The sequence below is a fragment of the Furipterus horrens genome, unplaced genomic scaffold (assembly GCF_987537825.1).
Source record: "Furipterus horrens unplaced genomic scaffold, mFurHor1.1.pri manual_scaffold_3, whole genome shotgun sequence".
Taxonomy (NCBI): Eukaryota; Metazoa; Chordata; class Mammalia; order Chiroptera; family Furipteridae; genus Furipterus; species Furipterus horrens.
The window spans coordinates 35,328,626-35,352,980 of record NW_028327173.1 but is presented as its reverse complement, the minus strand read 5'-3'; the positions used below and the strand labels follow the sequence as shown (position 1 = coordinate 35,352,980).

Genomic DNA, 24,355 nt, shown 5'->3' with positions numbered 1-24,355 from the left:
ACTTCACAGGGTTGTGAAGATTAAAGATGATAGATATAAAGTCTTTGTTCCTGTTACATGGCAGATAGTCACTAAGAGCTGTCACGTCTGTGTTTAAGAAGACAGAAACCTAAAAATACATTTTAGGAAAATGTCTATTATTAAAGGGAATCAACATTGGTCATCTTGAAAGCTGATTGATGCAGAACACTTCATTACCCACTGATAGTGGATAAAACTATCACATAGTAGGAGGTGCACATAACACATTATGTGTCCAGCATTGTTCTGTGTTGTTTACATTAACTCATTTAGTTCTCACAACAGCCCTTTTGATAGGTGCTATTATTCCCATTATAAAGATGGGAAAGCAGAGGTTACATAATGCCTAAAGTCACACACAGCTATCAAGTGGTGAGGCCAAGATTCCAACCAAGGCAGTCTGCTTCGAGAGCAAGGGCAAAAATAAAGCCTTGGTGTTGACATGACATTCAAAATAAGATAAGCTTTGGTAAAGTGACTCATAAATGCTCTATGCATTCTGAGAGCTTTTGTGGCAGACAGACTGGGGCTGGGGTTAAACTACAAACTCGAGAGTCTGGCTACTTGGGTTGAGTCCTAGCCCTGCCTCTTACCTAGCTTTTGTGATCTTAAGCAAATTACTAAATCCTCTGCCTTGCTTTCTCAACTATAGAAATTGGGATTGTAAAAAGAAATACCTGATAGAGTTGTTCTGTGGATGAAACACATGCAAAGGGTTACCATAATGCCTAACGTAGTTTTAAACAAATGATGGTGATAATGAAGAAGATAAAGGAAAAAGGGGGAGGAAGAACAGGAAACAAGCTTTGAAGTTTGAAATCCTTGGGACAAAATCCCAGCTCCTAATCTGATCTCAGGAACATTTCTAAACTTCTGACTCAAATAGTCTCAAAACAGAGTTCAGATTAGAGGTAGTATATATGAAGGCCCTCAGTGCAGTGCCTGCCACTGAGTAGAAATGGTAAATCTTAGTTCCCTCTTTACTACTCAACACTGAGCACCTGCTATCTGCAGCAATGGTGCTAGGGTCCATGGAAGACACAGATATGAGACAGCAATGAAGAGTGAGACTAATATGGTCATTAATAACTAATATAAGGATTAAAAAATGTATTGCTAAATCCTGTGTGAAAGATAAAAATGTAACCTCCAAAGAGTGATTCTTCTACTGGGGAGATACAGGAGGGCTTCCTAGAAGAAATTGTGTTGGCTGTGGGCTTACAGGTTGGTTAGGACTTTAATCCCACCTTGGGTAAGACTGGGCTCTGGGCCTTTAAGAGGCCAGGCGTCTGAGGCCCTGTGGTATTCGTGCCTGTGATCTGGCTTTCTGCAGTGCCCAGTGCTGGACAAGGTTCCGGACTGAGGGGTTTGGGCCCGTGGGTGCACTGTAACTGGAATTTCCAGATCTGGAAGCTCTAGGTTTGTGGTCAGATAGGCAGCATTCTTGGGCCCTTGTTGATCCAAGACTATGACATGAGTGCTCAGAGAAAGGGGGAAAGGTTGTATTTTCTCTGCTGACTACCAAGGAAAAGGGAGAGATGCTGCGCTGATGATCTTTGTGGCTTCTGCCCTCTGCTCTGCCCAGGCCTCCCACTCCACGCCCAACCCACCTGTGGGTGGCAGGCAGGGCCTGGGGAAGAACCAGATGGTGCAGACAGACCTGGGTGTAAGACCCACGTAACTTGGTCTTGGGGAAATCGGTTAAGCCCCCTGAACTTTAGTTTCATCAACTGTAAAAACGAGGTATTTCATAAGATGAAATTAACAATTTGGGCAAAACACCTGGCTTGGGGCTTGGTGCATTAGAAAATGTCTCCTACTTGTCAGAATCAGTCACCATTTATTAGACACACGATTTGTACCTAGGATACAGACCCAGCCCAAAAAGGAGACAGAAACGGTCCCTGCCTGGTGTTCAGCCCCCCATCCCTCTCTCACTGAGGCAAGTCTCCAGGGGTCTCTAAATCCATCCTTTATGCTAGGCTGGAGTGATCCTTCTCACATCCCTCCTCAAGGTGCTCTCCTGCTCCTTGTCCTTAATTGAGCCTCCCACGGAAGCGGGCTGGACCGAACTGGCAGGGGCTCACCTTACTCCAGAGCTGATTCTTCTACTTGTTAGCAGTTATTTAAATTACAAATTTTAAATGCATATAACCTAAGACAAAATATGGGATTTCAAAGAAAGTTTGTACTGGACACCAGTTGTGGCTCCTTCTCCTCTGACCACCAGCTCCCCCGGGGGTCCGTGAACAGGGACATGACCCAGTGCCCAGACAGCAGCCTCCACTCTGGGCGCCTGCCCGCCCCGCCACTCCTGCTCTGTACCCGGCACCTGCAGCAGCTCCAAGACCCTGACTCTTCAGGTGCAGCCCTGGCAAGCAGGTTCTGTACTTAGGCAGAAGGAAAAGGCATTGGTGACATCATCGTTCATCTGTATAAGGGACAAGCTCTAGACTGGGAATGGAGAGGCCTGGGGTAGTCCTGGCGCTTCCCCCACAGACCCTCTCTGTGACCTTGAGCAAATCCATGGCCGTCCTGGGCCTCATTTTTTTCTTGTGACTAATGACGGGTCTTGATGGCTCTCGATGGAAGTGGTCTTGCCCTGGGACCCCAGGCCTGCGCGTGGGAGGGGACACTGACTCCCTTGCCAGCAGGAAGGCGCGGGGCCGGACCAGGGAGGAGCCTCCGCGCAGACGCCGCCCGCCCCGTCCAGGAGCGGCTGCCGGAGCGCAAGGGCAGCCACGAGGGGCCGCCAGCGTCCCCGCTGAGTCCGGCCTCTGTCCATGGCCTTTCTGACCGCCTGGAAGGGAGCGGCCTCTGGGAAAAGCGACCGCAGGTACCAGGCGGGGCGGGGACTCGGCGAGAGGCGAGGATGGGACCGAGGGGCGGGAGGGACAGCTGAGGGGGCACAGCTGGAGACAGGTGTGGGGGCTGCTGGGCTCAGGTAAGGGCCCGCGGGCCCGGGGTGGGGCAGTGCAGCCCCTCTCACCCCTCCACGTGCCCGCTGCTTGCGTGTTACGGCCCCCATCCCGATCCCACTCCAGCCGGGCTTCCCCTGCTCAGCCTGTGGGCCACCTGCAAGGGCAGCTCAAGTGAGCTGGACCTCGGGCGGGCTGGGAGCCAGGCTCGGCGCCGCGGAGCCGCTCAGGGGCGCCCCTCACGCACCTGGTTCTCCCCACAGAAGCCTGAGTGGAGATGTGGGGTCCCTGTGTGCCCAGACAGGTGAGAGCAGGCACACTATCCCCCTGAGGGATTGTTCACATCTGGGGGTAGCAGAGTGGGGGAAAATCCTGGGTCCCAGTTCTGGTACCTGGTGGAAATACAGGCACCACAGGTACCTCAAGGTCAACTCTTCAGAGATCTGTCAATGCCTCCTGTGTGTCACCTCCCCCTCCCCAGTCGACCCCACCTCCGGAATGAGTTGGTGTCTCTAGATGTGTTCCCATGAAAGAGGGAAGAGGGGACCGCCTGACTTGTGTTGACCCCCACTTCCTTTCCTTCACATATTTAAAGTTTGCTTGGAGAAAGACAGTCTGATTGCCCCTCACCGATGCCTCCATCTGACTATCGTATGAACACCTCAAACTCGGCAAGCCCTAAATCACTCTTTGCCTCTTGGGCCCCAAACCTGTTCCTCCTCCTGTTTTCCCATCTCAGAAAATGGCACAGTCATCCACCCAGTTGCCCAAGCCTGGAACCTGGGAGTGATCCCTCTCCTCCCTCATCTCCACCCCAGTCTCCAAGTTCTGCTGGTTTTACCTCCTGGGTGTCCCTCAAAGATGTTCATTGCCCGTGGACTGTTGCATCCGCCCCTAACTTTCCCACCTCCTCCAGACTCCTCCTCCCCATGCATCCTTCAGACCGGTCTCTTCTAAAACACAAACCAGCCCATGTCACTCTTCTCCTTTAAACCCCTTCCATAGCTCTCTATCACCTAGAGGTTCAAGTTCAAGGTTCTCAAGGTGGAAGGCTGTGGCCTGCCCAGGCCCATTTCCCATCACTGCCTGACCCTCACTCTGTCCTGCAACGCCAGCGGGCTTTGTAGTCCTGCCGGGAATGCTGTCCTCTGCCCCTGACTTTCACCAAGTAAGACTCAGCTTTAGCTGACTTTTTTTTAGAGAGGCTTTCTGACTCCGCCCCTGAGTCAGGCTCAGGGACTTTCAGGGCTCCAGCATCTCTGCTTCCCTCTCATGGCTCCCATTCAGTCTTTCGACAAACATTGTTGAGCATTTTCCATGTTCCAGGCGATTGTACGAGGTGCTGCAGATATGATATTATTTCACATATACAAGTCCTTACTCTCAGGAGACCATGTCCTAGTGGGAAAGCCAGACTAACTAGTAGGCAAATAAACAAGTGAACATCAGATAGATGCTGTGTAAGGCTTAAAATGGGGTGATGTGGGTAAAATCAACCATGCCCAGAGCATTCCTGGCAGAGGGGACAGCTCATGTCAAAGCCTGAGGGGCGTCTGAGGAGCAGAAAAAGGGGGTGGATTGTTGAGGATCAGTGCCTGATGGGATCCTGGAAGCAGGCTGCCCAGAACAAGCAGAAATCTCATGGTGTGTTGGAAAAGCCACTAGAGGGCGGTAGGGAGGGGATTTACATATTTAAGGATGACCCTGATGCACCACGGAGGAAGGATTTTGTGCACAGACGATTTCAACACTGAGTCACAGTCACCCTTTTCTGTCTCCCCATTATTCATGGAGAGAGGACAGTGTTCATCTGTCCCCATGTCCCAGGACCCCAGCACAGAACGGGGCTTAGAGTATCCTTCAGCTTTGCTGAGGACATGGGGGAATGATTTTTGAGGATGAGTTTCCCTGACTACGGTGGTGAGGAGTGGCTGCGTCCAGAGGGATTTCTTGCCCAGGGCCTCTCCTGCCTGTAAGAATCCAGTTGTGCTCTGTCCTGTAGGCACCAGGGAGTCTTGTGGATTTCAAATGTATATATCCTGCTGAGGTCACAGTGTGGTTGGAGGCAGGGAGATCAGAGGGGAGGCTGGTGTGATGATCCAGGATAGACGTGGGGTGTGGATTAGTAGAATAGAGGGAATGGGGGGAGAGAAACTAAGAAGGAGGAAGTGAGAAGTGGTGAATGGACAAGCTGGGGGGTGAGATCCAGAATCACTAGGGTTGGGAGGGAGGTGAGAGACAGTGAGGAAGAGGGGGAGGAGAGGGACTGTGGCCAAGTAGAGTCTGCTACATCCCTCCAAGGGCCTGTGTAAGGAAGATGCATGGAGGCCTAAACACATGTGCCTTTAAACTTCAAGAAACTGGCTGGACACAAATGCTCAGAAAATTATTTGCTCCCAGTTGCCCCCACAAGGACTCACACATGAGGCACTAACCCAGGTGCCCATTCTCCCAGCTTAGGACCTGTGACTTCTCCACCTCACTCCTCAGCCACCATGCTGCCTTGTCTCCCACAGCCAGGCCAAAGGGTGGAGAGCTTGGAAGAGTATTCAGACCCTATTCTGGTACTTACTTATTGGCTCTCTGACCTTGATCCAGTTACTTGACCTGTAAGAACCTCAGTTTACTGAGCTGAAAAATAATAGCTACTCATTGAGTAGTGGGAAGACTTGGTGAAGTCATTTTGGTAAAAGACCTAATAGACAGCCACTGGGAAATATTTGGTTAGTGTTCTATAAATGCAAGTTCACTACCTTCTTGCACTGATATGAGGAAAACTTTCTCAGAGATATTTGCATTGAACAGAGGGGATTCTGAGAGGTTTGGGAGCCTATCATGGGATTCCTGGCACCAGGATTAGGTGGTGGGAACTGAAGGTTGTTGGCATCAATTTGACACCAACAGGAATCCCCCAACTGGGGTGTGGTGAAAAAGGAAACTTCATTCAGGGCCAATAGCTCACTTGCGAAAACAGCACCGCCCTGAAAAACAGCACGATGTCAGATATCAACTGCTATGGAAAAAATAATGCAGGAGAAAGAAATTCAAAGTATGAGGGCAACAGTTCCATTTTCAATAGAATGGTCAGGGAAGGCCTTACAGAGAAGGTGAAATTTGAGCTGAGGTCTGGAGGAGGTGAGGGGGTAATCATGTGAGTATTTGGGGGAAGAACATTTTAGTGCCAAGGACCTGAGGTGGGAGCATGCTGGCTATTTAGAGAAGAGCAAGGAGGCCAGCCTTGCTGAATAAGAGAGAGAAAAAAGGGAGGTGATATCAGGGAGAGGTGTGGGGTGCAGGTCACGCAGGGCCTCATGGTCACGTGAAGACTTTAGCTTTTGTACTAAGAAACATAGCGAGCAGGGTTTTGAACAGAAGAGTGACATGATCTGATCAAATGGGTCTGGTGCTGTGTGGAGAAAGGACAATAATGGGACAGGGCCAGGAGCAGAGAAACTAGTTAGGAGACAGTGTAGTAATCCAGGCAAATAAATTATCTATAAACAAAATTTAAATATCTGTAAGTAGTTCAACCGACAAATTCACTATAATCCATTAAACTAATTCTTTATGGATGGGCATTTTGGTTATTTCCAGCTGTGTCTTTATTATAAAAAACACTCTGATGAATATCTTTGTGCCACAAATCTTTGTGTCAGACACATTTGGTGTCGACATGTTAGTAGATCATCTTTCTAAGGCTTGCTTTCTCCGTAGTTCTCGTTGCCCATAGAAAGAGGGTGCCACTTCCTGCTGCCACAGGAAGTGTGTGATACATCACATCTGCCCTGAACGTATATAATAGGTGTCCAAGGAGTGTTGCTCCATCCTCGTGGTCCTAGCCAGGTCTGGATACACATCTTGGGGGAAATCCCTCTTTTTTGGACAGACTTACATGGTTCCAAAGCTCTTTCGAGTCCACTTATTTATTTAATGCTCACAGCAGTCCTGTTGTCCCTGCTCTATAGGTCAGGAAACTAAAGCTCAAAGAATAATGATAAGGCCCTATTCCAAGTACCTTATGGATATCACCTCATTTAATCCTTGCAACAACCCAGTGAGGTGGGTGCCATCAATATCCTCATTTCAGAGATGAAGCCACTGAGCCAGAGTGTCAGAGCGAGGGTGTGAGCCCTGGCTTGCCAACCTGCTGTCCGAACCACTCCCTGCCCTGCTTCGAGCTAGCAGGGTGACTTGCTTGGGGCTGCACAGGTAGACATGGCGGGCCAGGAACCAGCCAGATCTTCCTGGCTCTGGAGCCCAAGTTCTAACCCCCGACAAGATGCCACTCAATGTCAGAAATCCCTCGTTAGAGCTCTGCTTCTTTTTCCCACCAAAACTGTTCTTGGTCCCTTGTGTCTGACTGGGTCTCCTTCCTTAAACCCACCGTTGGCAGCTCCTGGAGACAGGACTTTGGTAGAAGAGCTCAGATACCAGAATGGAGAACATCAGAGCAGAGAGGGCCCTTGAGCTCCTGGTTCAGGCTCCTTTCCTCTCTATACTGAACAGGAAGAGGCAAACTAAGGGCCAGAGAGGGGTGGTCACTTGCCCAAGGTTACACACCTAGGGGGAGTCCGAGTCCATGGGGTGAGAGGGGGCCAGCCCAAGGAGCAGGCCTAGGTCCTCCCCGAAGGTCCCTCTCCAGGGGATGTTTAAGAGCCGTGACTGGTACATCCCTCTTCAGGAGCCCTTGTTGGCGAGCCTGTTTACTTGTGAATTATTAATGAGACCAAACCTGTAACCTGCTGGGTGGGACTCACTCACTTTAAGACAAACCAGTTTAATAGTCACCCTGTCCTCTGGAGTCTGAGGGCTCTGGGGGTTCTGAGCTGGTAGGGACAGCGGGGTGGGGGCAAGAAGGTGGGGATAATGGTGTGTCAGGCCAGGGAAAGCCTTGAAGGAAGGGACTGTGAAGGGGAAAGGGGCCAAGAGGTCACCCACATCATGCTCAAGTAAGCCTTGCAGTATCCCTGAGAGGCTGGGACATTTGTTCCAGGTTTACAGATGGGAAGACTGAGGTTCAGAGAGGGGAGGCAGGGCTGAGTGCACAGCTTAAGCTCTTTCTACAACAATGGCGCCACTGTTCACCTGCTCGTGCCCCCATTTCTGTGACTGTCATTTCCAGACACTCTCCCCACAGGATAAATTGTCAAGACCGGAGTTGATGCTATGGCTAGACCTGAGTCCAAGTCCCACTTGGTCTAAGCCTCCAGTGGGATGGGACAGAGCTTTCTGGAGCATTCTGAGGAGGTTTCACTAAACAAATGTTTATGAAGGGCCTTCTTAAGCTGAGAGATGGTATAGGTGAAAGCAGTCCATGCAAGGTCCTCAGGGCCATCAAAAAGTGCGGTGGTTTGCTCTTGCAGGTTGGGGAGAAAATGAGGGAGGAAAGCAGGCCTCGTGTCTCCCAGGCACAGAGCACCAGGAAACAGGTCCCCTGGCAGGAAAGGAAGGGACTCAGGACATTCTCCTGGTCCCAAGGGCTTGGCTGTCAGCCCAAGTTGGGGATGGGCAGGTGACCTGAGCAGGGCCACCTGGGTTGGGAGGTGGAAGTAATGGTGACTCACAGGCTCCTTCCTCAGTGTTGGAACTGGGCTAGAGTTCCTGGGCAGAGCCCTCCCGAGGGGTGGACCACTCTGATGCTCTGAGTCACCAGGTGAGTGGCTCTAGTATCACTGTCATTGCCGCGGTGTGGGGAGAGTTACAGCTCCAAAGGCAGCTTGGCTGCTCATCTTTCTGAGCCTCAGCTATCACCTGTAGAAGGGGGAGAATAACAGCATCTACCGTACCACCACTGCCACCTCATCAGAGTCCCTACACAGCACTGTGCTACAGGCCAGGCACTATTCTGCACATTTTATAAACATGAATCTTGATCCTCGCCGTGCCCCTTTGCGGTAGGCAGTGTTAGTGTTTTCATTTTACTGATGAGGTAACTGAGGCTCAGAGAGGTGGGTAAAAGTGAGCATTAAATGAGATAATCTTTGTTATACACTTAACTAATGTGTGACACACAATAAGCCTCTGATGAACGTCAGTGATTATTATAATCATTATTACCTCAGAGGGAAATGGTCAAGTGCTGGACCCAATATTAGTGTTTAGTGATCCATCAGGCACTGACACAGCTGCCTGTCCAGGCCTGAGTCTCCAGAAGCTCCCAGTCTGATGGTAGAGATGGTCACATACAAACCTCACTCCACCACCACCACACACAGACTTTGTCAGCCCAGGGTGAGTAGGGCAGGTCAGAGGGGATTAGGCCAGTGTGTGCCCAGGAAGCCTCCGAACCACTCAGGGAGAAGGGGCCTCCTGGAAGAGGCAGTTTGTGAACTAAAACCTGCAGGGCAAGCAGGAGTTTTGGAATACGGCAGGTTCTTAATAAACATTAATTGAATACAGTGAAAATTTACCTTGAAGTTAATGTAGCATAAGGAACCTCTCTCAATCACCTGGTCCCTCCCAAAGCTCTGGAGGAAACCTTTCCATTGTAAACTTGTGGACTGACCCATGGTTAAATGAATGAATAATAAGTGTCAAGGGAGGAAGGTGTGTTCCAGGCAGAGGGAACAGCATGTGCAAATGCCTAGAGATTTGAAAGTGCGTGGCATGTGATAGCCTCCACCGACCCACCCCCGCCAGCCACATCCCCCAGGCCCCTCTTACACATGTTGCTGGTCTTCTCACCAGCTTGGTAAACTCCAGCTGTCACCCATGTGCCTTTGCCCAACCTCCATGCTTTCATCCACGCTGTTCTCCCCTCTGGTGCACCCTTGCCATGACTTAACTGTATATAAATAATCTAAACTTCAAGGGTCAGTTCTGTGCCCACCTTTTCCCGGAAGCCACCCAGACCCTTCCAGCCTATGTAGCACTTCCCTTATCTGGACTTCTAGAGCCCATGGTGGTCATCATAGTCTGCTTCTTGTAGTAGTTAATTATCTTTTCGTGCCTGTGTCTGAGAAACCCAGAGGGGCATAGAACCTTGCAGGTGAGCATCCAGCCTCTGCTCATATGTGGGCAGGATTGGAGCTCGCTCCCTTTGCACATAGCCTGCTTAGATTTAAACAGCACTCCGCTCTGTGAACCTCTCCCCTCTGAGACCAGGCCCTATCAGCCTGGCTTTCCCTGGACTGCATCCAAGCCCTTCTCTCACCACAGCTGCTTCTGCAAGCTCCTCCTTTTCCTCTTCTGACATCCTAGAGCTCAGGGCTGATCCACGGGTGCTAGAGTCCCTCCTCCTTCTGTCCCCTGCCTCTGTAAAGGGACAGCTCTAATAGCAGCCACATTGTCTGATGAGTCATGGTTAAGAGCATCTGAGGCCCGGGTGGTGGAGGGTGGTTAACTCCTCATGGGCCAGTGGTTCTTTCTGCCAGGAGACTAGGTGGGCTTCAACCCTGGCCCTAGACATATACCTCAGGGCTGGGCACACAGTGGGCATCTGAGGAGTTATAGGTGACCTCCCATATGCACAGGGGATTCAGAGGAGGAGGACCCACGGGGGCAGGAGGCAAGAATGTGAACTTTGTAGTCAGGAGGACTGGTTAGAATTACAACTTGCCATTTATTAGGCGAGTGGCCTTGAGCTAGTCACATGAACTCTGTGCCTCGGTTTCCCCATCTGTAAAATGGCAGTTATGGGAGTTACTTGAGAAGGCAGGTGTGACCTGTTGGCTAGCAGTGAGCGCTAGACCACATTATTTTCCGCCTTCTTGTCTCCTTGAACACAGTCACCAGTGGGCAAATGGGTGGGATCGAAATCCAGGCCTGATTCTGGAGCACGGGACTTTCTCTGCATGAATGTCCCCCAGTCAATGCAATGGGATGATGAAGGTCTCAGGTCCCGGAGCTTTGAGGCGGAAGCTGTGGAGAAAAGAAGAGTGGCAGATCTAGGTGAAGAACTTTCTGGTGCCTAATAAGTGGGTCTGCGTGAGGAAGGGGTGAGCTCTCGGTCCCTGGGGGCTGCGCACAGAGGGCACCCGAACATGGGCCTTGCAAGCCGCGGGCGCTCGGGGCTCTCACCTTCGGAGCCGGAGGGAGGGGTGCACGCAGCAGGCGAGCCGCGGCCCCACTGCGCCGGTGGGCAGCCCGAGGCCCAGCCCGGCCCCGCCGCCTTCCCCGCCCCCGGCGCGCCCCTCCCCGGCTGCCGCGTCCGTGGCTCCGCGGCACAGCGCCCGGCTCGGAGTTCCGGCGGCAACACCTGGGCCGCAGCTGGCGTCCGGCGGGGGCACGCTGCCTGCCCCCCTCCGCGATGACCACAGCCGGCGCCCCGGGCGACCTGCCCGCCGGGTAAGTGCGCGGCGGGGATGGCTTGGGGGGGCGCGGGCCAGTCTGGGCCCGGGCGTGGGGCGAGCGCCTGGCTGGCCTCCCCGGCGGCCCCTACCCGGCGGCCCGCACTGCACTGCGGCTTCGAGCCCCTGCCTGGCGGCACCTAGCCCCCACACCGTCGGCCTCTGGGTGCTGCCGCTGCCAGGAGGAGGGGGGGGGGGGCTGCGGAAACTCGCGCGAGGAGACTGGAGACGCGGACGATGCTGGCTTGTCACTCCTCTCTGGGTCCCAACTTTCTCATCAGTAGTAACAGGCCATTACTACATTCAAAGCTGCCCTTCCTCCCCTAGTGGCGTTTACACCTGTGGGTGGACAGATTATCTCCTCCATTACAGAGGAGGAAACTGAGGCACGGCTCTTAAGTAACTTGTCTTAGGTCACCCAGGAGCTGAGGGGTGGGTCTGGGTTTTGAACCCAGCTGCATTTGATGCCAGAGCCCCCACCCGCAGGCCACACTAGCTCATCTTCAGAGCGTTTTGGTGGAGTTAAAAGGCTACGAAATGAACCAGCCGAGCCCATTGGGTGTAGCAGGAACCGGGGTAGTAAAGGTGCATGTTGTCACTTTCAACGTGGCTCTCCTGTCCAGCCCACTGAGAAACCCTGTAGGACCCCTACTCTGCCCCTGGAGCAGTGACAGCTATTAACTGCTGGGAGATAAGGAGCAGCTCTGCCTTTCCTGGGCACCAGTGGTTAGGGGGCTGCTGCTGGGAGCCTGGAGTGCTGGGAGGTTGCTGGGTGGAGATCCGGCCCAGGTGAGCTGGGAGGGGTGCCGCCCTGCCTGGAGCCTCACCACCCGGGACAATATTTGCCAAGGACCTCAGGACTAACACATGAACAGGGAGGTGACAAGGCTGGTGCCAGCAGTCAGCTGGGATCCTCTACAGGGCCTAAGTGTGTTCCTCATTGAGGGCTTGGAGATTGGGTGGCTGGGGGACACCCAGGACTGTGGGAGGGTTGACTGGTGAGTCTTGAGTTTTTGTATGACTTTGGCCAAGTCCTTTATCCTCCCTTGACTTCTTTTTCTTTCTTTTTTTCTTTCTTCCTCCATCCCATCCTCTCTCTCTCCCTCCTGCCCTCCTTTCCTTCCTTCCTCTTTCTTTTTTCTTTCTTTTCTTTCTTTCTTTCTTTCTTTCTTCCTTCCTTTCTTTCTTTCTTTCTTTCTTTCTTTCTTTCTTTCTTTCTTTCTTTCTTATATTATTGGGGTGACACTGGTTAATAAAATTATATAGGTTTTAGGTGTACAATTCTATAATACAGCACCTGTATATTGTATTGTGTTCACCACCCCAAGTGAAGACCCCTTCCATCACCATTTATTCCCCCTATACACTCTCCTATCTCTCCCCACCCCACTTCCACTCTGGTAATCCATGCTGTTACCTATGAGATTTTTGTTTTTGTTTTGCTTACTCCCTCCACCTTTTTCACCCAAGGCCCCAACCCTCTTCCTCTGACAGCTGTCAGTCTGTTCTCTGTGTCTATGAGTCTGTTACTATTTTGTTTGTTAGTTTATTTTGTTCATTAGATTTAACATATAAGTGAAATCATATGGTATTTGTCTTTCTCTGACTGGCTTATTTCATTTAGCATAATACTCTGCAGGTCTATACTACCCGAAGCAATCTATAAATTCAATGTAATTCCTATCAAGATACCAATGGCATATTTCACAGAAGTAGAACAAATATTCCAAAATTTTACATGGAACCACCAAAGACCTCTAATAGCCACAGCAATCTTGGAGGAATCACACTGCCTGATATCAAACTATGCTACATGGCCATTGTAATCAAAACAGCATGGTACTGGCATAAAAACAGACACAGAGATCAGTGGAACAACATAGAGATCCCAGAAATAAGCCCATGCCTTTATGGTCAATTAATACTTGACAAAGGAGGCAAGAACATACAATAGGATAACGATAGTCTATTCAATAAATGGTGTTGGGAAGATTGGACAGATATCTGCAAAAAATGAAACTAGATCACCTTCTTACACCATACACAAGAATAAAATCAAAATGGATTAAAGACTTAAATGTTAGATTTGAAACCATAAATATCCTAGAAAAGAACATAGGCAGTAAAATCTCAGACATTTCTCATAGCAATATTTTGTAATATGTCTCCTTGACAAGAGAAACAAAAGAAATAAACAAATGAGACTACATCAAACTGAAAAGTTTTTGCACAGCAAAGGAAACCATCAGTAAGATGAAAAGACAACTCACTAAATGGGAGAACACATTTGCAGGAAATATATCTGGTAAGGAGTCAATATCCAAAATTTATTAAAAAACTCATACAACTCAACATGAAAAAGACAAATAATCCTATTAAAATGGGCAAAGGACCTGAGTAGACACTTCTCCAAAGAGGACATACAGGTGGCCAGTAGACATATGAAAAGATGCTCAATGTCACTAATCATCAGAGAGATGCAAAGTAAAACCACAATGAGGTATCACCTCACACCTGTCAGAATAGCTATTATCACTGAATCAACAAACAAGTGTTGGAGAGGATGTGAAGAAAAAGGAAACCCTAGTGAGCGGTTGGTGGGAATGTAGGTTGGTGCAGCCACTGTGGAAGGCAGTATGGAGTTACCTCAAAAGATTAAAAATGGAACTGTCTTATGACCCAGCGATTCCACTTCTGGGACTTTATCCAAAGAAGCTTGAAACACTGATTCAAAAGAATACATGCATCCTAACATTCATTGCTCCCTAGACTCCTTGTCCCTCCTTTGGAAAATATAGGGAGGCTGGGCAGCTGCTGCCTTCCTGCTCTGGGCCGATCTTTGTAAATCTGCAGAGTTCCTTCTGCTGAGCCCTGACTGAGTACAGCCCCACTGGGTTCAAAAAAGTGGTTTCCAGATCAGAAGGCAGCCAGAACGGGGCACCTATCAGAGAGTTCTGAACTCCCTCTTCCTTGCACACTCAGATTCTAGCCTGTACCCTCTCTGCAACTCCAGGCTCCCCGGGCCCCTCATGCACCTCCAGGTCAGTGAGCTCACTCTTCTAGCACTGGTGGGTCTTCCTCATACTGAAGTATACCTGACCTCTGTATGCCCTCCAGGTCCCACTTTTCTTTGAGGCTACATAGGTCCATGGGCTTCTGTCCCTTCCTCTGGTCAGTGTCATCCTGGTGGGGTCTGAGCAGAGCAGACCTTCACTATAGACGCTCATTCAGTCATTCAACAAACACCTCTGAGGCCTGTTCTGGGAGTGGAGAACAAACGAAGCTTTCAATCTGCACCACTTTAAAAATCTTGAAATATATATACTTACCTGGCAGGGGAGACAGCATGATCACGAAGGTGGTTTTCCCAGGGCGAGGCTTATCCATTGCACTCCGGATGTACTGACCCGTGCAATTTCCCCAAGTGTGGGAAACTCGACTGCATAATTTGTGGTAGCGGGGGACTGTGTTCGTGATCTCCCCTGCCCACCCCCCAAATCATGAAATATTTTTAAGCATTCAGGAAAACATAGCAAATAGTAAAGAAAACTCCATGCCCTTGCCACCCAGCTTTTCTAGATAACTTAATGCCCCATTTATTTCATAGCCTTCTTTTTAAGAAAGGAACTGTGGCAGAGACTGTGGAAGCCTCTTGTGGACCTCTTCCCCACCTACCTCTACAGAGATAATTGCCATTCTGAGTTTTGGTTTTATAATTTTTTAAATCTGTTTTTATCCTTTTGCTGAGTGTGTGTAAGTCTAAAAAAATACATAGTTCTTTGACATTTTTATACAAATGGAGTCACACAGTGTGAATCATTCTGTGGCTTGCTTTTTCTCACTCAGCTTCAGGGTTCTGAGATTTAGCCTTCTAAATCCTTGTGGCTCTGGTCCCCACTTGCCCTGAAGTGTGATGCACCCCTCCCTGTGACCCCCCTATTGGCTTATTTATCCAGCCTTCTTGATAATCATTGAGGTGGTCCCCAGTGTCTTGGTATTCAAACAATGAATATTCTCATACGATTGTCCTTTGCATGTACGGTACGCAAGTGTCCTTCTAGGTTGCCCTGTAAGAGTAGAATCACAGGGTCATAGGATGTGTATACTCAATCTTTTAAAGTTATCTGGTTTCATTATAAAAGCAGAGCTGTTCAATAAGAGAAACGATGGAAATACACAATCTTAGGAAAAGTATCAACCACTGACATGTCCTGAGCACTGCTTCTTGTGCTTTACACTGTCCCAGTTGTTCTTCACAGCAACCCTGGGAGGGAGGGGTGTTCCTCACCTCCCATTTCATTGATGGGAACACTGAGGCTCGTAGAGGTTAAAGCACTTTACATGGTTTCTTCAGCAAGTAATTGCTGAGCTGCAGCTTGAGTCCAGGGTTGTCTGCTTTCAAAACTCTCGAAGGCCGAGGTGCACTAGGCCATGCCACCTCATGCCGTGCCACACGATACTTGCTTTATGCAGCGCTAAGGGGGATTCTTTGGAAGTAGAGTCACAATCACATTTGCAATTTAGAAAGGTCACTTTGGAAGGGCTAGGTCTCTATAGACACATTGTTTTACCCTCTGAGCCAAGTTCCCCCTGAATGGTGAAGCAGGAAGAAAAAAGCCAGCTCAGACCCCGATCTGCTCCCTAAATAATGTCCTTGCCCTTCCTCCACTGTCCCACACCCACTTCACCCTGAAAGGGGTCAGGGAAGGGGAGTTTTCTGTCCCCTGCAGGGCTTAGGGTCCCCCCAGCTGTACCTAGCCCTGCCCATCAGGCACTAAGGTGGCAGCTTCCAGGGAGACTAAAGCAGGGAGGTGGGAGGCGAAGGAAGAGTGGGACGGCTCCAGCTCCCTTCTCACCTTGAACTCCAGCGCCCGCCCCGCCCCACCATGCCAACGCTCCTGGCATTGGTCACCATCCAGCTTAGTGCCCCCTCCAATCCTCGGCTTCCCCAAGGCCCAGTGGAGAGGCCACCATCACCACTTGGGAGCTCAAGAATATTTTGCCTGGTGGCTTGGAGCAGAAAGACCTTTCCAGTGGGAAAGCTGGTGGACAAGTGGGGACCTCAGTCATCCAGGAGAGGAGAAAAGTTTGGCGACATTGCTTTTGCAGAAAGCATTTCTGTCCTTCCAGGCTCCTGGGAGCAGCAGACTAGGTTCCAGTTTCCACTTCCTTATCTTTCAAATGGAGATAAGAGCCTGCCTGCCTCTCCAGGCTGGTGGGAGGATTGAGTGAACAAATTAGTCATCAATTTAGATAACTCGAAGTGATAATTTGGTGGTGGTGATGGGGTGGTTGTTAATGCTGTTATTAAGTCAGTGGGCCCAATGTCCCTGACCTTCCTGAGCTCCCCAGCCCCTCCTTCCCCCAGCAGGCCTTCCAGAGCCTGACTCCCTGCCCTGCTCTGTTGCTTGGGCCACCTCCTAACTATGGATGGTGTCCTGCCTCCAGCCCTTTGCTCACACTCTTTCCCCTTCTTGGACTTCTTTCTCCATCTTGTCCTCAATTCAGTGCCATCTTTTACAGAAAGCTTCCTTGCATGCCCCGTCCTCACTCTGGGGCTCCTCATCCCCAGCGATTCCCGTGAGGGCTCTGGCTGTCCTTGCCTCTGCCCACATCTGTTGCATCTGTCCTTCCGCAAACACAGGCCCAGGCCTGGGTCTGCTTGTGTCCCCAGGCCTGGCCTGGAGCTGGAGATTAAGGGTATTTTTGGGAGGGAAGGTGGGAGGGGTCCCCTCAGACCCACCTCACTATAGTTAAGTGGAAGAGGTGCTGGGGCTGCTTGGGGAGGGAATCTGTGTCTCGGTGTTGTGTGTCCATCTGTCTGTGCCTCCTCCTCTCCAGGTTATCCAAACAGGTAGAACCTCTTCCTTGGTCGGGGGTGAAGCTAGTGGTTGTTGGTGGGGGAGAGGGGAGTTTCACAGACTTGGGAGGCAGGCTCTTGGCTCTGGAATTGTGTAGAGATGGGCTTAGCCAGGACAATGGACTTGACTCCTTTGGGCTGAGCTGGTGGGCATGGGCTCAGGCAGAAACTTGAGTTAGAACCCATGTTTGGACATGCGACCTTGGCCAAGTCACTTCTCCTCTGTGCCTCAGTCTCCTCTGCAGTGTGGTAATGACTCACTTCACAGGGCTTGGTGAGGGCTCAAGGAGAGAACACCAGTTAAATACCTGGGGCCGTGAGTACTCACTGCCTCTTCATTGATTCGTCCAACTGAGATGCATGGACAGAATATCAGGCTCAGTCCTGGGCACAGAGGAAGACACTGTTCCTGCCTCATGAAGAGAAGGACAGGGCTGCTTCTGGTGGGACCTTTTTGGCTATGGAAAGGAACTTGGTCTTTATCATAAGAGTAGTGAGAAGGCAGTGAAGGAGTGCAAGTCTGAAAGTGTGACATTGTTATATTTGGATTAAAAAAATAATAACTGGCTATTATGAAAGGGACAGATTAGAGAGAATAACACTTCTAACATTCTCCTTTTTAAACAACAATTTTATTTATTTATTTTCACAGAGAGGGTAAGGGAGGGAGAAAAAGAGAGAGAGAAACATCAATTGGTTGCCTCTCTCACACCCCCAACTGGGGACCTGGCCTGCAACCCAGGCATGTGCCCTGACAGGGAATCAAACCAGCGACCTTTCAGTTTGCAGGCTGGCACTTAATCCACTGAGCCACACCGGCCAAAGATCTAACATTCTCCTTAAAAAAAAACAACAACAACATAAAAACCACCTAGCGTCTGAATGAGTTAAAACAAACATCCTTTGAAATACATTCCTGAGCTTCCACAGAAGTAACAGAAATCCTCTCAAGCCAAGAATAAAGAGAACGCTGTAATTAGGCTGGTAAGTGAGATGTAGCCACAGCAACCTGGGGGTATTTACAAATTCCAGAAACTCAGAGCCTTGAGTTTTCATAGTCACTCAAGGGATGGGAAATAAGGTCCTGGGCCTGAGGCCACAGAGTGAGGAGTTGGAACATAGCGTCCCTGCACCAACCACATGAATCTTGGACCTTCCAAGGTCTTTAGCAAATAGGGACATCGACTAGAGAAAAAAACCTACCCACCTGCAAAGGGAGACAGTAGTTCTGGTAGGGACAGAAAGGTTCCTTAGACAATTATATTCCCCTCACACAAATTTTGGGTTTGAATACATACTGTCTTGGTCACCCCAAAAATGCTAAACTAAAAAAGTAACTAAAGTGGTCTCAGGGCAGCAGTGACCCAGCAAACCTGGTGAAGTGAATGAACATCCTTCCTGGAGGAACGTGTCCTCATCCCAAGGGGTCCCATCAAATAGGAGCTCAGGATAAAATTACAAAACACATGAGGAAGCAAGTTACTCCACAAGTTCTGGAGCGAAAGGCACCAGAAGCAAGAAATAGCACAATTAGTTTTTCTGGGAGTCTAAGATGCTAGAATTATGATGTACAGAATATAAATAGTTGTGTTTTAAATGTGTAAAAAAAAAATGGACTTGAAACAATAAGCAGGGAAGCAAATACTGCCCAAAATGGCCAACCAGAGTTCTAAAAGAGCAAAATTGAATTTCTGGATGTGATAAGTGTAACTATTGAAATGAAGAGAATTAGTGAAATGGAAGAGTGGAAGAAATTACTCAGACTCTTAACAGGGAGAGTCAAAGAGGTAGCAAAGAAGGGAGTAAAGAGACATGAAATATAGAATAAAATGATCTAACAGAGAGAGAGAGAGAGAGAGAGAGAGAGAGAGAGAGAGAGAAGGAGTGAGGGGGTAGGGAGTAGAAGGGGTAGTCTCCCATCAGACCTGGCTAAAGATGCTAGTGGCCTGCACTGGAGGGCAGGGGCATTGAAGGGAGTGGGTTAAGAGATGTTCAGGAGGAAGATACTGATAGGTCTTGGTGACGGAGTAGATGACAGAGGCCAGACAGAGGAATGTGTTAAGGATGACTGAAATTTTGGGCTTGAGGAGCTGGGTAGAGGAGTGTCATTTATTAAAGACTTGGGGAGAACAGATTTGGGAGAACAAGCAAGAGTCCACTTTTGAACGAGACATGTTTCACTTTGCCTGGGAAGATCTGCTGATGCATCACAGAGTAGGAAACATTAGAGCTGGGCCTTGAGGTTTATGTAGGAGAAGGGACTTTTTCTTAACTTTTGGGGGAAAGGATCTCCTTTAAGCAAGATCACGGAGGCCTGTTTTGAAACCTTGTCCCGCTCTAAAAAGACCCCTTGAGAAAAGACATTCTCAAAATTATCAGATAGGACTTTGAGATCTTCCAATTTCATCTCTCAATTTTCAAATGGGGAAGGTGAGGCCCAGAAAGGCCAGAGATTTGCTCTCTGAGCCTTGCTCTTCATTCACTCACTTACGTAGCAGATATTTATCAAAAACTCATTTTGTATCAGATATTAGATGCTGGGGATATAGCAGGAAACAAAACAAAGATTCCTGCCCTCAGGAGGCGTATACTTTAGTGGAGAGAGATAAACTATAAACAGAAAAATGAGTAAATATTATCTGTCTGAAGGTGGATATGGAGACGCGTACGGACTGGAAAATAGTGGCGATGCTATTGGGAAGGTGAGCCTTGAGTGTAAAAGGCCCTGGGCAGCTCTTACAGGTCCGCTGCCCGTTCAGCCCATTGTGACAGTGTCCCTGGGGTTCTAGAGTGCAGGCCTGAGGGGGGCAGAAGAAGGCCTATGGAAGGAGGAAGAAAAGGACTGAAGTGGAATTTAGTGGGTGGGCTGCGCCCCCCCCAGGGGGCGCAGAAAAGCCCAATGGGTCAGAAGGGCCACAAAGATTCCCTTTACACTTGTGAGGGGTAAGATCAGTTTCTGAGTCCTCCTTGCCCCCCTGTCCTCAACCCCACTCAACCCTCCCCACCACCTCTCAGATGTCCCCCATTCCACCCTCCTCCCACCTTTAAGAACATTTAGAAGTGGGTCGCCTGGAGGAGCTCGGGACAGGCATCCAAAGCCCACCAGGGAGGTCAGGTGGGTGCTGCGGGGCTGTCTGGCCAGGGGTGGGGTTGAAGTCTCCCTTATCACACCCGCGTGTCTCTCCTCAGGACTCCTGCAAGCAACCTCCATGAGGCCCTGGACCAGTGCATGATCGCCCTGGACCTCTTCCTCACCAACCAGTTCTCAGAAGCACTCAGCTACCTCAAGCCCAGGTGAGTCTTAAGCCCAGGTCGGGGGTAGGAGGTGTGCATGTATGTGCACTTGTGTGAGCCCACATGTGAGTGTATGGATGGGAGTTGTGGGTCATGGAAAACCAGAGGCCTTCTGTGAGAGGATCCCTAGTAACTGAATGCCTTCAGCCTTCTGGGTCACAACGACCCCCGAAGAGTCCCATAAAAATGGCTCAGGCTCCCCATTCCGCAGCTGTGTGCAGCCAGGCCCTCCCCAAGGTCACTGTGACTTCTTTTCTCTTGGATTCTTCTGTTCTTTTCTACTTCCATTTCTTGTTCTGACTGAATCCACTGGGGGTTTCTCCCCCATCAGTTAACACAGCCCCTTTTCTTTGTTGTTTTCCAAAGTGCTAAAGACTAGAGTTGCCTTTACTCAAGCCTTTTAGGGTAATAATGAGAGTCATTTAGCTAATTCTTCTAGTGTTTACTGCCTTATTTCTAAATAATATGTTTATACTGTTCTTTTTTACTTACTTATTTGCAGTTTTTCAGAAACTGAAATTGAGATAAAATTCAGATACCATAAAATTCTCTCTTTTGTTACTTTTTACTTTTAAACATTGTCTATTGGTAAACAAGAAGTGAGCTTTCCTGCACCTCTGCCCCACCTCCCTCTTCTCATTATATCACACTATTTGGCTAAATCAACAATATGTTTACATTATTATAACTATGTAGTTAATGCTCACCACAGAGACAAGTCACACATTGTAAGACTACGTTTCCTTTCTGAAGTTAATAATTGCCTCACTTTTTCATTTGCCTACTTTACTATACATTGCTCCTGAACTCACTATAACCACTCCATCAGATCATACTCTTAGGAGTTTCCTGCTAAATGCTCAGACACATCAGATAGGCACTCAGGCCCTCCTTTTCTGGAAACCCGTCCCCTGCCACCTCCCAGCTGTCTCTTGGAACGCCTTGTGCTTGATCCTGGCTTTTGTCTCTCTTGTATCCTCCCTCGTTTTACCAGAGCATGTCCTCTAGAAGTTTCCTAAGAAATTGTTGCGTGAATTTAATTTTTCCTCACCAGAATATCCAAGCTATTGTGCCTTGTGTCCTAGTCTCAGCTATAGCTGTGAGGTCCTTCATTCTTCTCACTTTGCCTGGGACCTGTATTCCCTGCGAGTTGGCAATCTCACCATGACGTGCTGGAATGTAGGTTGTTTTTATTTGGTACATTTAATTTGAGACTCTGTGTTTCAGTTCTAGGAAATCCTCTGGTATGATCTCTCTATGTTCTATTTCTCTTTCCTGAGCTTCTTTTAAGTAAGATATTAGAGTTCCTGGATAAGTCCTCTTCTAAGCTTCTTGTCTTCCCCTGCCCCCAGTTCAAAATTCTTTATCTTTTTCTTTTTTCTCTGATTTGTGGGAGATCTGTTCAATCTTATCATTAAGTACTTCTATTGGCTTTTCTGTATCTTGTAGTCATATTATTTCCTAGCACTCCTCATTGTTCTCTGAATGTCCTCTATTCTTTGTGTCTACATGTGGAATATGAGAGTCCTTAGTACAGAGTCCGGCATGTAGCAAGCACTCGAATAAGTACTTATTGTTGTTATTATCTGTTTTTTAAATGTTTTATTCTTTTCCTGCATAATCGTAGCCTTCTCTAGGTTCCCTATTTCTGTTTAATAGGAGGAATCCTCTTCTTGTGGGGGGCTTGCTTAATGCCTGCTGTTCCCTGGCTGTCTATTTGGTCATATTTAGGAACAAGTTTCTCAAAAGGCCAACTATAAAGTTCAGGCCAAGCAGCATTATGACTGGTGGCATCGACTTCAGATGACCTGGCCAAGAGCTGGCCCCAGATTTTAGCTTCTCCAGAGAAGACTCCTCCATTCCTCGGCCTGGACAGAGAACCCCTGCCTGCCTGCCCGCTAGGATTGGGGTGGGTGGGGGTGAGGGATCTAATCATGTCTACGACCAGCTTACATTTAATGCCCCCTTTTCAGCTCTAGGCTGTCTTCCACCACACCTGGTTCCCCAAGTTCCTAGGAAAAGCAAAGAGTGAGGCAAGGGGACTCCCTTTCCTAAGTCTCCAAGCCTGACCTGTTCAATTTCTCTAGTCTTGAATGACCCATTCACTGTTCTGCTGAGGTCAATGGCTCAGATTCTGCGGGGCAGGGGTTCCAAGGTGTGATGATCATGATGAGTCTGACAACAGTGGCTCTGGGAGCAGCGCCCCCTCCTCATCCCCAGCCTCTGAGGGGCTCTGGGCCTGAGGTGGGGCAGGTTTAGGCAGGCAGGGTCTACAGCAAGTATGGTCATCATGTGAGTCAGGGCAAGCCTCTTCCTGCTCCACCACCAAACATCCAGGCTCCCCTTCCAGTGTTTTGGGAAGGCTTCCAACTTTACTTCCATCCTGGTCCTTACCTGTCCCTTACTCGGCCCTGAACCCCAGACTATGGCTACCTTCCCTCACTGGCCAGGCTGCCCAGGGCACAGCTGCTCAGCCTGTCCTACTCCATTTCAGGCTCAGTTACTGGCCTGTATCTTTAGCCCCTAAAGTCCAGCGAAGACCAGCCCATAACTTGGTCTCACCCTAAACTGTCTTGCAGACATGGGGTCAACAGGAGAGGGTCAGAGCCCAGAGGAAACGGTTAAAACCAGATGCCGTGCTTTACCCAGTCCCTCAAGCTGTACCCACCACAGAGTCCCTAAGTGACCCCGGCCCCCCATAGCCTCTCCTCATTGAGCACCTGCCTCACCTTCCCTCATCCTAAAGTTGGCACCACAGAGAAACAGTCTTCCCATGAGACCATGTTTTACCACACATGGAAGACAGTGGAGCTTCTCTTTATCTTAAATCCTCCCCATTCCAGAAAAGGATCTTTCCTTTCTTTTTGAATTTAAGAGTTTTCCCCCTAAACAGTGATGTCAGTAGCACACTCCCCATGCCCCTTGGGACAACCAGAAAATGTTTCCAGATATAGCCAAATGTGTAGGGACAGCAAAAATACCTCTCCACCTTTGATGAGAACCACTGGTCTACAGAAAACAACTCTTTCTCAAAATAGCCTCCCCTCCCCAGTCATAGCCACTGAAGCTTGAAAAGATGTTGGGGTTCAGTTTCATTCATTGTTGTATACCAAGTGTCTCATTTAATTGTCCCAATCCCATGCAGTGGGGACGTTACCCCCCTTTTGCCTTCAGAGAGCTCCTGCTTCCCCCGCTCCTTCTGTTTGTCACCTGTTTGAGTAGTGTTATCTTGGCTTCAAGTTTATTTCACTTGAACACTGTCTCTGGAACATGATAGCTACTCCGTCCCGGTCTTCTTGATGAAAAAATGATCACGGCTGATAAGCTTCGGAGTCAGGATTCAAATCCAGGCCCACGAAGCTTGCAACCCCCGGCCTCTGGGGCAGTCTCACTCAGATCTCCAGCAGGTGGAGGAGTTTACTTTGGATGGGAGGCCTCCTGCCTGCCTCCTCCACCGTGAGGGAGGGAGGCAGAGCTGGTGTGTGCTGGGTGCGGGAAGTTCAGAGCGTGTCCAGGCCATGCCCTGGGGTCCCGCTGAGGAAAGAGGCAAAGCCCCTTGCTGAGAGTGAGGGGGCAGGCTGCTGTTGGGGGTGAGGGGAGAGGGGAAAAGTTTCTGTGTGACATGCCTGGCTGGGGTGAGTGGCCTCCACTCAGGGTCCCTGTGTGTGTGGCTGGTGGCTTCCCTCCGGGTTGGTTGGGGGCATAGTGGGCAGTTGCGTGGCCATGGCTCCCACCCAGGTGCAGTAGGAGGTTGGGAGGCTCAGCAGTGACTATGTCATGAGAAAGTGGCTGGTATGAAGAAGTAAGCTGAGACATCAGGAAGAGAAGACAGGTTGGAGGTGGGGGAGGGGCAGGGGGCGTTCTGAGCCAAAGTGGGAAGGTGGGGAAGTTGTGGGGAGGGTAGGTGGCATCATTTAAGACTCCAGAGGTAGACCATTCTGTGGGGTGATGATGAGGTCAGGGTGTAATCCCTA

The 24,355-nt window shown here is 49.5% G+C and overlaps 1 protein-coding gene and 1 non-coding gene across 4 annotated transcripts in view; both read left to right on the top strand.

Annotated features, from left to right (window-relative positions):
- The first annotated feature begins 2,765 nt into the window (after positions 1 to 2,765).
- Positions 2,766 to 24,355, top strand: part of TTC39A (tetratricopeptide repeat domain 39A) — a 47,668-nt gene continuing 26,078 nt past the window's right edge. For 2 of the 3 annotated variants that reach the window (XM_090269437.1, XM_090269436.1), the window contains exons 1-2: positions 2,766 to 2,857; positions 20,277 to 20,381. In XM_090269437.1, coding sequence (XP_090125563.1) covers positions 2,805 to 2,857; positions 20,277 to 20,381 — 158 coding nt within the window. In that variant the 5' untranslated portion in view covers positions 2,766 to 2,804. Of the gene's footprint in view, positions 2,858 to 11,090; positions 11,226 to 20,276; positions 20,382 to 24,355 lie in introns of those variants that run through there. The other variant, XM_090269438.1, reaches the window with a different exon arrangement.
- LOC150014885 (U1 spliceosomal RNA) lies at positions 14,549 to 14,712 on the top strand. The gene has a single exon (XR_016510255.1). It is a non-coding gene; the product is annotated as a U1 spliceosomal RNA (small nuclear RNA).